Here is a 14,398-nt window from a genome sequence, read left to right on the forward strand (position 1 = left end):
TGGCTCTGAACACCAGGGTGGCCAGAGAACAGCCCAGGAAAAGTGCTCTCCAACATGGCCCTGTCACTCATAGGGAGAGAAGGTTTGCCAAGGTAGCAGATTGGGATGCCCATTTGCTCAATTCAAGATAGAGTGCTGCAGGCTGGAACTCACGGTCTCTTCTGGGCACCCTTCCACAGGAGTGAGGACAGAATGCTGCATTCTGCTCCATTTCACACCAGTTACGAGGAGCCCTCAGATTCCCAGAGAGCTGCCAACAGGGTCGACTCACCAGGGCAAAATATGTGCCCCTCTACCCCTTTCAAAATTAAGGCAAATTTACTACCAAAGTCCTTTGGAGGGAGGTGAGGTCTCTGGAAATGTCTATTTGTAGATGTCTCACAAGCACAGTACAAGGGTCCCACATGCATATTGCAGCTAAAGAGAAGCCATGTTTGACTCTGATAAAATAGGCCCCAGGATATTAATTTTATACTGTTTGCTGCCTTACCGGGTTCATAATACACACCACTCACAACAAGCAGAGAACTCGGCAGAGCTGGGCTGTGTGTACACAGGGAAAAGTCCATAAATTGCCTAGCAGAGCACTTTTCAAACTGTAGGACATTCCCCGGAGGAAGAGTTAAGAAGTAGATTTTGCGTCAGATGCTATCAAAGGCTCCTAGAACTTGGCTAGGTTAAATCTCTCTGCCACATGTGCCTGAGCAGGTTGTTTGCAAAGGTCAAGCTCCCAGTCTGTTGCTGCAGCAGCGAACATTTCTCAGCTGTTCTTGGCTCAGTCCTCAAGGTATGTAGTCTGGGAAATGTCCTCTCAGCTTCTTTGGGGAATGTCTTTCACTGATGGTAGAAGGTGCATTGACTAAAAAAAAGAAAGAGATTTTTTTAAATCTTGGTTTTGAAGTGGTTGATTTTGCTTCCCCAAAGAAAAAGATTATTTAGACTCTCTCACTGATCCTTTTAGAACTTGCCGTTTGTTTCTTTGTCTGAGTAAGATTTCAGGTTTTTTGAGGGATTTGCTCAACGTACCAAAAGCCTGTGAAATCAGAGGGGCTGGAACCTTAAGCTAGCGTAGCATCATGTAATTCATTAGCCTGGGTTTGTGAAAAGCGAAAAATTTGGGGAAGTTTTTTCACTCAAATTAAAAAAAAACAAAAACAACTTTCTGCAGATTTCACAGCTGGTCCCAGGGAATTCATTCTTTCTATGAGCAGGAAATCCAGCTTATTAAAGAGACTTTCTTTTTAAATGTAGTTTGCTTGTGGAAAAGCATCTGTCAGTGTTTTATTTTTGTTTTGTTTTTCAACCTGGAAAAACTATTTCCATGATCTTTGGGGAGGTGGAATTTTCATGTGAAATGCAAAAGTAAATGGTGCCTCTATTGTCTCCTTTTTTAGATACACAATCAGAAAGAAGATTTGCCTTATTTTTTCATTTCTTTTTGTTTTGTTTCATTTGACAGTAGACAGTTGCAAAAAAAAAATAAACAAAACAACAACCTAAAATGACTTTATTGCACATGCACCTGTATTTCACTGGCTTGGTCGTCTGGATTATACCAAAATCGAGCTCTTTTGTGCTGCCCAATGCCACCGAGCTCCTGTACCCCTCCAGCCACACACAGGCTGGCTTGGTGTCTGGCCTCGGGGTGCCAAGGAGTCGCCGAAAGCGATACATCTCTCCGCGGGACATGAGCGCTCTTTTGGACTACCACAACCAAGTGCGGGCACAGGTGTCTCCATCAGCTGCCAACATGGAGTATATGGTGAGTTTTTGCCATGCTTCCTGAAGGGAGAAGGAATGATCGTGGGGTCAAGGGCAGGTTTAATGCCTTAGCACCATCTGCTGAGGAAGTGGGTACAAAGCAAAAACTGCAGAGCTGCAGAATGGAGCCCGTTACACCAGCAGAGCGGATGCCATGCTCCGGCACTGGCAATGTATTGTTGTGATCTGTTATTTCTCAGCAACAAGCTGTGTGCTAGGCACTGCACAGCAGCGTGCAGAGTCACAGCCCCGGTTCCAATGCGCTTCCTACCCAAAGTCAAACCTGACACAAGCAAGAGTCATCAGAGTTGGGGTGGGGAGGGGAGAGGGTGCAGGGAAGTTAAACCCACCCTGGGTGCTATTAAGTTGGGCTTCTTTTGTTTTCTACGATTACTTCTTGTGAGACAGCAGAGTATCTAGGAGGGACCTGAATGAGGAAGGGGAAGGGGGATCTAAAGCCCTTTAGTGAGTACAGAGCTTGCCTGTCACATGTTACACCCAGCCAGGCAGTGCCCGTCGGTTCAGTACAGTATATGCCAGCATTAGCCCCCAGTACTAGCAGTGGCCTCTGGATCCGTTTGTTCATCGAAGCTCCACCTCTTCGTATATTTCTCCCTCTGGTCTACACACAACGTTGCACCCATTTAACTAAGGGTGTGATGCTAAAGCGATGCAGCTCTGTGTGTAAACACTATGACATTGGCTTATATCAGTTCAGCTTATGTCTGTAAGGTAACAGGTACAAATCAAACCAACACAGGCCAGGTTCACGCAGAGTTATGCCAGGACAGCATCCTCCTTTTAGTTAAACCAATGCAACCTCTGTGTTAGACAAGCCCTAATTAGTCAGCTGTTTCCACCCCGCTGCAGACTGTGGGCACCTGGAAGGGGGCGGGGGGGCTAGACCTGCAGACAGGGAGGGGCCCACTTGGTATAGAGCTTATTTCACAAAGGAAAAAGTGAAGAGCTAAGGGAGGGATCCTTATGTGAGTGGCTGAGCGCTGCATCAGCCGGTACCATGCAGCCTGCAGGGCCCCGTGGAGACAGCCTTTCTGAACTCAGTGAGCTCTTTGTTCATGATAATTGTAGTAGCTGCTATTTGCTGTCAGCAGAGAAGATGTGAGAAGATGAAAGGCTGCCACATCACATTGATTTCCCCAGCTAGCAGCTCTGAGTGCAGCGGTTGGGGCCGGGGAGGTGGTGAGTCCAATGAAGGTAACTGATATTTCACAGCATCTTCCGGGAAGCCCTGGCTTGCTTTCCTTATGCAATTCCTGGCACACTGATTGCTAACTCAGTAGCTAATGCTAACCGCTGAGTCTGTTGGTTTTGTGCCTTTTCTTTTCTTACTCATGTGTCCAAAAAAGGTCAGAGTAGAAACCTGCAGTAACTAAAAAGCATGAATAAAAAATAACCAGGGTTCTGATCCAAAGCCCATTGAAGTCTGTCCAGTGGGTGTCTGTCCACTGACTTCAGCGGGCTTTGGATTAGGCCCTTGAAGAGAAAAGTGCAGCTGTGTTTGCTTGAGAAACTCCAGCTGCTGACAGATACTCTGTAGGGAAAGCACCAAGCTCTAGGTTCCATTCAATGCTCTGGAGATGGGCACTGGGGATCTGCTGGAAAATCGTCAACAACAGACAGAAAAGAGACCTCCTATGGGCCTGATTCTGCAGAGCGCTGGCATCTTTAACCCTCTGAAGTCAGTGGGAGTCAGCACCTCCCATGACCAGGCCTGTGCTTGGTTCCACTCTAGAATCCTGGCAAAACCAAACGTCGTCTGCTGCAAACCAGGAACTGACATACCCCCTAAAATGGAAAGAGAAGCCCTGTTTGTGTGCACCTAGGGAGATCTGCCCCAGGCCACTTCCACCAGTGCTGCCCAAACAACAACGCTATCTGCTGGGGTTATCTGCCCCATGTGGAAATGTACCATCCTTTCCCCGGGGGCCTGGCAAAGCAATTGTTGGTCATTTCTACTCCTGCTCGGCTTTGCTATTGTTAATGTTTGTTAAGTGCTGACAGCATGATTGGTGCTGTACATACACAGAAGAAGACCTGTCCTCAGCCTCCAGGGGCTTGCAGTCTAATTCACACACCATCCACACAGGTCTGACCCAGCAAGTGATGCCTGGAGATAACTAGAGGCCTAATTTGCAAAGGTGCTGAAGCACCTCCAGCTCCCATTGATATCAGCACTTCTGAGAATTAGGGCCCATTTTCTGAAGGTACAATAGGAGTCAGAGTTACAGAGATAAAAGGCACCTCACACCCAGCTCCAGAGCTAGAGCTTCCTGCTGTAGGTGTGTAACAGCATCCATCAGCTAAGTACCAGTATCACAACCACAGTCCCTTTGTTATTAACGGCTTAGAGCAGCTGTTTTCTTTGTCCTCACTCACCTTGAACTGCTTTGGAGACAAGCCCCAGTCATGCCTGGGAGAGAAAAGGAAAGGCACTGGTCTGATTTTGGAAGCTACTAGTTTAGGACAAGCATGTGTGAAGCACAGACTCCCACACAGGCAAGTTTGATCCAGTCTGAGAACCACACAAGCAGAACTATCGTGTATCCCTTATGTATCAACATCTAGAGGCCACCCATAATGCCCCTTTCTGTTGGAGCCAACTTATGTCCTTTACCCACTGGCACTGAGAGCTGACCCTTTGTGTGTCACCCACCTAGTGACACCCAGAATCAACTCACGGTATCCCCTACCCAGTGAAATCCAGAATTGGCCTATTGGGAATCTGTTGCCCAGTGGTGGCCAAAATTGGCTCACTCTGTAGCCTCTGCCCTGTGATCCTGATGGTGATTCTGAGATGTCTGAGGACAATGGGTGATACAGGAGCCTTCCTTCTGTTGTCTACCACAAGCTACAAGTTCAGTATTTCTTGTCACTCCCATCTTTTCTCCCTTTGGGGTTGGCTTCCTGCTTCCAGGCAGGAGGACCCATGTGCCCTAACTTGTAAGTCCCCTACACTGGGTCCTGGATTTTCAGCTGTCCACACGTGTTATGGAGGCAATGACAGAAAATGAAGCTGGAACCACTGCTGCAGCCTGCATCGCAGAGCAGAGAGGAGAGCAGGGGTTCAGCTGTTAAAATCTCTGAGTCTCCGTTCAGTGCCCACCCAGCAAATGGCCATGCATGTCACTGCAATGGGGGAGGGGAGCTTTCATGGGCTTATTGCCTCTGAATTAGTGAAATGTTCGTAATGGTGTCAGAAACCAGCTGAATTTCCCCTGGTCCAAATTACAGGTGTGGGATGTATTGGGCTGTGGCACATCTCCCTGGTACTCTTAAAAGTTGGCTGGACAAGGCACTGGAAAACGGTCTATAGGGCAGAACCCATGAGAAAGACTGCATGAGCTATATACCAGCTGGCTGGAGTCTCTGGGTATGTCTACACTGCAGTGTAACCCCGAGTAAATACAACTTGAGGTAACAGACCCTGGGTTTGTTAACCAAGTTCTTGAGCATCTACACCAGAGGTCGGCAACTTTTCAGAAGTGGTGTGCCAAGTCTTCATTTATTCACTTTAATTTAAGGTTTCGCATGCCAGTAATACATTTTAACATTTTTTAGAAGGTCTCTCTCTATAAGTCTATATATTATATAACTAAACTATTGTCGTATGTAAAGTAAACAAGGTTTTTCAAAATGTTTAAGAAGCTTCATTTAAAACTAAATTAAAATGCTGATCTTACACAGCCAGCCTGCTCAGCCTACTGCCGGCCTGGGGTTCCATTCACCTAGGCTGGCAGCGGGCTGAGTGGGGCCTGTGGCTGGGACCCCGGCTGGCAAGGGCCTGGCAGCCGGGACCCCAGACCGGCAGTGGGCTGAGCGGGGCCATCAGCCAGGACCCCAGACCAGCAGTGGGCTGAGCGGGGCAGTCAGCCGGGACCCCAGACAGGCAGTGGGCTGAGCGGGGCCATCAGCCAGGACCCCAGACCAGCAGTGGGCTGAGCGGGGCAGTCAGCCGGGACCCCAGACAGGCAGTGGGCTGAGCGGCTCAGCCCACTGCCACTCAGCTCGCTGCTGGTCTGGGATTCCATCCACCGGCTCCTGCCAGCCAAGGTCCCAGCTGCCGGCCCCACTCAGCCCGCTGCCAGTTCGGGATCCCAGCCCTACCCACATAGAGTGGGTACCTACCGTCTCCCTGGTTCTAGCCCATTCTCTTCCTCTCTCTCTGCACTGAGATGAGGGTGGGAGTGCACTGAGTACAGGACTGGGGGTGAAGGAGCAGGCTGGGGGTGGGGTGTAGGGTCTGGCCAGGAGCTAGAATGAGGGAAGGGGCTCAGGGTTGGGGCAGGAGGTTTGGGTGTGGAGTGATTACCTGGGCTGCTCCCATTTGGTGCGAGGGGTGCAGGTGGGAATGTGGGGTGGGGGTGTAGGAGCTCCCGTTTGGTGCTCAGGGTGGGGGTGGGAATGTGGGGGTGCAAGAGTTAGGGTATGGGGTATGTGGGGGCTGTGGGTGTGTGGGGGGTGCAGGAGTCAGGGCAGGGGGCTAGGGGCATGTGAGGAGGGTGCAGGAGTCAGGGCATGGGGTGTGGGGGGGCTGGGTATGTGTGGGGGATGCTGGAGTCAGGGCTGCGGTTGTGGGGGCTGCAGGGATCAGGGCAGAGGGCTGGGTGTGTGTGAGGGGAGTGCGGGGGTCAGGGCAGAGGGCTGGGGGGGGTGGGCTAGGGTTGTGGGGGTGCTCACAGAGCGGCTCACAGCAGGGGACTGGAGGGGATATGCCCTGATTCCACCCCCACTCCCCAAGGCCCTGTCCCCACCTCCTCTCCGCCTCCTCCCCGAAGCAGTGAGCGCGCTGCGGCTCCGCTTCTCCCCCTCCCTCGCAAGGGCCATCAGCTGATGGGTGGTAGGGAGGGAGAGGAGGAGGGGCAGGAACCCAGCATGCTGCGGGAAGAGGCAGGGGAGGGGGAACTTGCCTGCCCTGCAGCAGCAGCCGGCAGAACCAGGCTTCTTCACCCTGCCCCCATTGGGGGGGGGGCAGAGAAGAGCGGGCTGGGGCAGGCAGGATTTTTAATGACACGCTGTTCCCTGCCGAGGTCCCGGCTGCCAGCCCCGTTCAGCCCGCTGCCGGCCTGGGTTCAGCAGCAGGCTGAGCTGGGCCAGCGGCTGGGACCTGGCAGGCAGCAGCATGCCATTAAAAATCGGCTTGCGTGCCGTCTTTGGCACCCTGCCATAGGTTGCCGACCCTTGATCTACACTCATTTGTAACTCCAGGTTAGGAACAGTTGAATTCTGGGTCCCAACCTGGGCCCAAGTCCAACCACCCATATCCCAGACTTCCAAGTGCTTCCCAAAATAAGGCCGTTCTAGCCCTTTGCTCATGGTGTAATGTGGGAAAACTTGACTGTCCAGAGGACAAAGAAAGTCAGCCAGCGGGATTGTGGAATATGATTGGCCGGCTTCCAGCGCATGAGTCCAGTGCGGCTGCGTCTTCACTACAAAGCAATGGGAATTGAACCCGAGGTCCTGACTTGACTAATGCTCGGACCCTCCACGGGTGGGGGGTCCCAGGACCCTAATCTGAGACCTGGGTTAGTGAGATTTGTGTGTAGACAGAAGGGGGTTGGGCTTGAGCCTGAGTCTGAACCGTGGCCTTACACTGCAGTGTAGACACACCCTATGACTCTCTGACCAGCTGGTTTTTAGAAAACCTCCATCCTTTGGTTTTGCCCAAAGCTGAACATCAGGCAGGGTTTGTTGAAAAGTACCACAGACCAGGCCCATTATTTAGAAACACAGGTGAAATTCAGGGGCTTCAATCCCAAAGCTCAATCGGGGGAGGGGACCTGGACTCCTGACCCATGTGCCACAGAGCCCAGCAGAGCTAAAGGGTCACCAGACCTTCACATCAGGCCTGATGCAGACACTGCTTAGGCTGTATTTCATGCTCTCAGATAAGACGGGGTACCTGACACTTTGTGATGGATGCTAGGAAACATTTTCAATCTGTGAGGGTGATTAGGCCTTAGGAGAGACAATAAAGGAGGTGGCTGAAGCAGCAACGCCGGGAGAGATGGTGATGATAACAATATAAAGATAATACTTTGCCTTTCTATAGTGACATCCATTTGAGGATCTCAAGGCAACTTCCAAACACCAGGGAGTTTAGTCTCACAGTTGCCCTGCTCAGTAACTCCAGACCCATTCAACAGATAAAGCAAGTGAGGCACAGAGCAGGAAGTGACTCACTCATTGTCACCCGGTGTGTCAATGGCAGAGCAGAGGACAGAGGACAGGCCTCCTGATGCCTAGTCCTGGGCTTTAGCTGCAAGCCCACTGCTCCTCTCCGAACGAGTACAAACACGAGTAGGAATGATGTAGGGAAGTGCTCTGCATAATGCAGTAACCTAAGGGTCCTTTCCAGGCCAGCTTTCTTGGATTCTAAGGTGGTTCCCCTGTACACATGTCATGGTTAAATGGTTCTCTTTCATTTTTTCAGGGAATGAGTCACTCTTTCCTGCTCTGGGCCGTAGCCTAATGACATATGTTGTTGCACCATTTCTTTTTTCCCTCACTTAGGTGTGGGACAAGAGACTAGCCAAGTCTGCTGAAGCCTGGGCCGTACAGTGCATATGGGACCATGGGCCGCCACAGCTGATGAGATACATTGGTCAGAACCTCTCCATTCACTCTGGCAGGTAAGTGATCCACAGCCGTGCTCTGATCATGCATGTTGCATCAAATGAGGTCAAAGTCCTCATTCTCTGCAGACACAGGAGGAACTGGGGAGTTTCGTTAGAACCCTGCCTAAAACAAAATTTGATCTATTTCTATGGACATCATTATTAGCAGCTTTGTTATTTAGGACCCGGTTGTCACCCCTAATTCACACTCAGTAGCACCTTGCTCCACTGAGAGCTAAATGAAAGAAAGCAGCAGGGGGAGTGAGGTGTAGTTCCAAGGGAGCAAGGGACAAGCCCAGGACAGACAAAACGAGTCTGGGCCAGGTTCACTGTTGCTCTAAGGAGGTGCAGCTGAATCCATCGCACAGGCAGTGAGTCTGAGTCACAGCCTAGAGAAAACGCTCCACCTTTGTTTGGGGAGGAGTGTGACTTACCACAGAATGGAATCTGAAGGGCACGTCTCAGCTTGATCTGCAGACCTTGAGCCACTCAGCTGTCGGTAGCAGAAAGAGTCCATTAATATTCAGAGAAACCCACTGGACCAGAGCCATGTTCCTGTTGGTGTTAGTGAAGAGATTTGTATTTAGAGCCTTTGCAGGATGCAACTGGAGCAGGGGATGGGCCATGAAGGAGAAAAACTCTAGTTCAAAAACAAAATACTTTGGGTAAATTAGTGAATGTGGCAAGAAATAAAGATGAAAGCATCCAGAGATAAATGAGTCGATGTGTGAGTTGGATCAGTTGAGAAGTTTTCTCCTTGCTGGTTAAAGTCCCCTTTTTTTTTGCACTGACAACACGCAGGGGGGTTTAATGGGAGTAAGGAGTGATTTAATGCAGCCAGAGGGGGCCAGATTTTTAGAGTCACTGTTGTACATGCCCCTGGCATGCACGAACACAGCTCACAATGCAGGAGAGCAAAATTATGCTGCCCCAGAGTCCTTAGCACCTGGAGAGACCCGGGGGAACTTGCACTCACATTTCAAACCCCTGTCCCTCTTGCTCTGTTCCCCATTTCACTCACTATGAGCACAAAGGGGCCTCCTCCTCCTCCACTCTCTGATGTCACCTCCCAGCCCCTTGGGAACTCAGTTCCATTCTTGGTCCTTGAGGGAGCAAGGCGAGCACCTGCTCGCATGGCTCCAACACAGCTAAGGCAAAGCACCTCTCTAGCAAACATACATGAGTGCACCTGGGGGCAAGTCTCTGACAGGCCTGCCCTGGCAGGTCTCCTTGGGGTTTGCTTCCTTGGTCTGGGTAGTGTGGAGGAATAACAGGGGATAACATGTGTGATCTTCCACAGGTACCGGTCAGTTGTGGATCTTGTGAAATCTTGGTATTATGAGAAACAGCATTACTCCTTCCCCTACCCTCGTGAATGCAACCCCAGCTGCCCCTCCAAATGCAGTGGTTCTGTCTGCAGCCATTACACCCAGGTATGAAGCCAGAGTCATGTGGGGCAGGGTAGTGGTATTACTAAGTATGCTGAAAGAAAAGGAGTACTTGTGGCACCTTAGAGACTAACCAATTTATTTGAGCATGAGCTTTCGTGAGCTACAGCTCACTTCATCAGCTCACGAAAGCTCATGCTCAAATAAATTGGTTAGTCTCTAAGGTGCCACAAGTACTCCTTTTCTTTTTGCGAATACAGACTAACACGGCTGTTCCTCTGAAACCTGTAAGTATGCTGACATGCCCAAACGAGGAGCTAGATGGTAATGTACCAGGATCAGATTGCTTTCTGTTGCACTGTGGGAGGTCTGGGCAATCCTCTTTTGTGTTGGCGGGATAGAATGCCCTGCAACTCTGTGTTTGTACGGCGCCTGACATAATGGGGTCCTGGCCCATGAGGAGGACTCCTAGCCGCTACAATTTAGCAAAAAATCCCAGCAGACTTCCTGGGAAGCCAGTCCTTTTGACTGACCAAGGTTTGTGTTTTGTGGCAAAGGATGAGAGGCCTGAGGAAGGCAGGTTCAGGCATTGCTGAGCCTTCTGTAACACATCTGGATGGGGACTCAGAGAGCATCAGTGGTATTATCCTGCTGCTGCAGCTTCTTAGAGCAATGAGCCATATCACCTAAAGCAACCAGCAGAGTCCCTTGATCTGTCCCTTGCCAGGGCTGTCAGTCTGGCCCCCTTTGCTAGCGCTACATTCATTGCAAACAAGCACATTAAAAAACACACCGTCTAAACACCAGCTCTTTTCCTAGCAGCAGTGCCTGCATTTTCCACTGCTCCATCTGCCGGCCGGGGAGATGTTGTCTGTCGCGGCTGAGCTAGCTGGATGGAAGGAGGAGGACCAACTCCGGGAGGCTGTCTGGTTTAAATCATAAAGACAAGGCCAAAGGAAGGCAGGAGTTAGCATTCCTGACAGGCTGCCTGCCCTCAGCAGTATTGTCCTGGGATACCTTGCAGAGCATTTGCCAGCATGAGAGGCAGCTATTCACGGCGTTGTACGCCCAGCGCTGCTGCCCTGTAACACACACATTGCTTTGAGGTGGATCAGTTTGTTTACATCAAAGATCTGTGGCTGTATCTGCAGAGAGGTTTCTCGCCACGTTCTGGAGCACAGACAGGAGATTTTGGCCAATGGGCTGGAATGCTCCTTTTTTATTTGGCCTCAGCTTCCCCTCTTTACACCAGTAGCCCCTCGAAGTCTCCAAAACGGGGGGGGGAGCCCCTTCCTGCCTTGCTGATCATGAATCAGCTCCTTCACAACAGAGCGGCTATTTAGTGTGCAGAAACGTCTGGCTGCTCATGAAATACGGCTCCCTCATCCCCCAGAGCACATCCAGGAGGAGCGCCGCCAGCACAAGGTGGAAAATGTTCCTTTACTTCTATGGTTTGTGGCAAAGCATTTCTACCCTTTAATTAACAGTGCGCCGTATGGCTCACTGCTCTTCTCAGTCTGCTTCGCTCCTGGCAATCCCCAGGCCAGTGTTTCCATGGGTGTCTGCCACTTACACAGACTTTTCATCCCCTTTCCTCCTGACTTGTCTGAGAGCTTGAATATGGCTCAGTCCCCGTGCAGCTGTTGTTATTGTTGACACTTAAGCACCGTCTGGATAGTGGCTTTAGGGAATCTGGGAGTGAACTCGAAAAATAACAACTGCTTTTTATGAAAAGTTCAATTCAATGACCTGAGCAAGTTGGATGGTTTTCCTAGTTCTGATCAGTGTGTGAAGACGTCCATGCACAAGGCTCTCCCAATGGGATATGTATTCAAAAGGGCTGAGGCTGTACCCCTTTTTTGTGGGTACAATCCTGCAGTGCGGGCATTGCCAAGTCCTTGCTCTTCTGTTTGATGTGTACCTGTAATTAGGGAAGCAAATACTCAGATTTGAGCAGCTCATTTCAACCTAAAGTGTGACAAGGCAGGTATCAATATTGCAGGCATGAATTGTGCCCACAGAAAGGAAGTCATTTGGCCGGAAAACAATCGGTCAGCAAAGCACAAGGCAGACGCAGCAGTAGGCATCCACCAAGACAATCAAGTGGGGGTGTTTTTATTCTCTGTAGAATAAACAGAGGTCCATTTGCCTCTGCTTGGCAGGCTCCATGGTTCTCCACCTCTGATATTTCTGCTTTGGTGTAGGCCGCACAATCCTGATAGCTTCTGTTTGACTGTCTCTGATGCAGATGGTGTGGGCCTCCTCCAACAAAATTGGCTGTGCCATCAACACCTGCACCAACATGAACGTGTGGGGCACCACGTGGCGGCAGGCGGTGTATTTAGTGTGCAACTATGCCATCAAGTAAGTGAGCTAAGGAAAGGTTCTCCCTGACCACAGGCAACTTCAGAGAGAGGATGGGAGCTGGGGGTTAGTGAGCGCTGCCTCCCCTCTCCCAACACACCTGCCTGATTTTGCCGTTCACATAACGAGCTTGCCCTGTGGATCAGGTTCCATCTCAACCTGCTCTTGGTTTGCCTGAGGGACCCCTGCAGGAGGGGAGGCAAAATGGGAGCTGGGAATTCTCTCAGCCTTACCGGTGTGCTCACAAATACAGTGCCCCACCATGTGTTGAACATCCTGGCTCGGCAGCAAATGAGTTGCCCCAGCCCAGCCAGTAGATAGCGTAACCCACACTCTTATTGCTCTCAGCTTTTGCTCAGTCTGGGCTCTCCTCTGGTGCCTGGATTAGCCCTAGAGAGTGTTTTCTTTTGCCTCAAAGGCGCTTAGGAAATACATGCATACAGAGTCCCCCTGGGGAAAGCCAGAGCTGCAAGCACTGACCATGATGCAAAACATTCTTGCTAATCAGCCTCAGGTAACTTTTTCCCTATGCAGCTGTGACTCCCTGGGCACCAGCGGGGCTGGACATGAGCCATCCTACACTGGTATGCTGCTGGGACAGTGGAGGTACCTTAGTAATTTGAGCTTGAGTTAGACTCAGTGTGTGTCCAGCTTCACCTTAGCCCAGTGATCCAGAGTTGAAACTCCTTCACCCCCCCATGTCAGTAAACAGATGCACACTCACACTGTTGCATGCACGCACGTGCAAACAGACACAGAGACACACTGACCAGATTGCACGTGCACAGGGCATTGTGATGCTTGTTTAGGACTCTTTACAGAGAGAGCCAAGACAGTGCAACATTCTGGCTTTATTCCTTCCTCCATGTGTATTGTCCTCTCCCATCAAGCACTCCCTGAAAATCGAGTTACCCTCCAGACAAACATTCGATCAGACTGTAGCGCCCCCAGCTGGGAAGTTATCGATCATAACAAGTGCTATTTGCAGTCACTTGTTTTATCACATGCATCGCCAGCTGAACAGACTTCCTGGCTGCTCACTGGGGATACAGAGCCCAGGATTCTTCTGCTTCAAAAGTACAGACCTCTCCCATTTTGAGGTAAAGAATCTCCCTGGGCTGCAATGGTATTACAGTTCATCGCACCTATAGTCTACAGCACTAGAGGGCAACATGGTCAGACACTGTTGAACAGATGTGACTTTATCCAGTAGGGGGCAGTGTGGCCTGTGTGCACACATGTGCGCGCACACACACACACACACACACGTTCTCTGAGCACAAACAAGCACAATCCAGAGAGTGCTGCGGCTCCCATGCCATGCCTTCCTTTCCAGGGGCAACTGGATAGGAGAAGCTCCTTACAAGGTGGGGAGACCGTGCTCGGCCTGCCCACCCAGTTACGGTGGCGTCTGCAGCAACAACATGTGCTTCACAGGACTCAAATCCAACAAAGTGAGCTGGTTCTGAGGCTCCGCGAGCTCTTCCCGGCGGCTGGAGAAGCGGAGCCGCAGCTGACGACAGAAGAGCGTGGGAAATGCCGTGTACAATGTTGTGTAAACTAGGAGAATTATTTATAACGGTGACATTCCAGGCTGCTTCCCCTGAACCCCTCAGCTGCATTTAGGAAGCTTTAGTCAGTAACGGCTCTGAAGAGCTGGCAGTGTCTTTCCCTATGGTTATTCTATTCTATCCCAGCTGTAGCCCATTCCCCTAATGCTGTGTAGGGAATGGCTGAGCTGTCACTTTGTCTCTGTGCTACACAGCTCCCGAGGGAGCGCGTGGGGTGGTGTTCCTCTGAGGGCAGTAGGTGCGGGTAGGTTCCCAGGGTAGCAGTCGTAGTGGGATGTCTGTCCTTTTCCCAGCTCTGTGGCGCCCCCTCCCCCCAGCTCACGAGTAAGGCAGATGATTGATGTAAATAATGCTCAGGCTTTCCTCTGAGCGTCCCCCATCACTGAGGGTCCAGGGAAGAGCTGGGACTCGGGGCTGAGCAAGCAGTGGGGAGGACGCTGCGCACCCACGGCCTCCCTTGTCAGTGGCTCCACATTCATTCCCCCCGCCAACAATAAGCCTCTTTGTCAGAACTTTACAATAAAAGTCTTGGGCCCAAGGTGTTTGTGCCTGTCTCTGCTGCTGGCCCGTCACCAGAAAACGCGCCCTTGCAACACAGAGCAAACCCCCTAGGCTTCGTTGTCCTCTTTGGAGCGAGATGCCATTTATCGTAGCCCAGATGGTGCTGGCAGCCCTGGCA

General features: G+C 50.9%; 1 protein-coding gene across 2 annotated transcripts; it reads left to right on the top strand.

The window, feature by feature from the left end:
• Positions 1-418: 418 nt before the first annotated feature.
• R3HDML (R3H domain containing like) lies at positions 419-14,257 on the top strand. 2 transcript variants are annotated; one of them, XM_048819961.2, is made up of 6 exons: positions 419-787; positions 1,460-1,762; positions 8,293-8,411; positions 9,697-9,829; positions 12,033-12,148; positions 13,485-14,257. In XM_048819961.2, exons 2-6 carry the CDS (start codon positions 1,502-1,504, stop codon positions 13,615-13,617), a joined length of 762 nt encoding a protein of 253 aa, XP_048675918.1. In that variant the 5' UTR covers positions 419-787; positions 1,460-1,501; the 3' UTR covers positions 13,618-14,257. The 2 variants fall into 2 exon arrangements, with proteins under 2 accessions (XP_048675918.1, XP_048675917.1); XM_048819960.2 differs by having other exon boundaries at positions 420-787; positions 1,395-1,762.
• The last annotated feature ends 141 nt before the right edge of the window (positions 14,258-14,398 follow it).

Source organism: Caretta caretta, chromosome 13 (genome assembly GCF_965140235.1).
Source record: "Caretta caretta isolate rCarCar2 chromosome 13, rCarCar1.hap1, whole genome shotgun sequence".
NCBI classification, from domain to species: Eukaryota; Metazoa; Chordata; order Testudines; family Cheloniidae; genus Caretta; species Caretta caretta.

What these genes read in the sequence shown, in the direction of transcription:
- R3HDML (XM_048819961.2), top strand. Translation starts at nt 1,502, where the DNA reads ATGACTTTATTGCACATGCACCTGTATTTCACTGGCTTGGTCGTCTGG. An exon ending in CTCTCCATTCACTCTGGCAG is followed by an intron (nt 8,412 to 9,696) that starts GTAAGTGATCCA and finishes GATCTTCCACAG; the next exon opens with GTACCGGTCAGTTGTGGATC. An exon ending in TCTGCAGCCATTACACCCAG is followed by an intron (nt 9,830 to 12,032) that starts GTATGAAGCCAG and finishes TCTCTGATGCAG; the next exon opens with ATGGTGTGGGCCTCCTCCAA.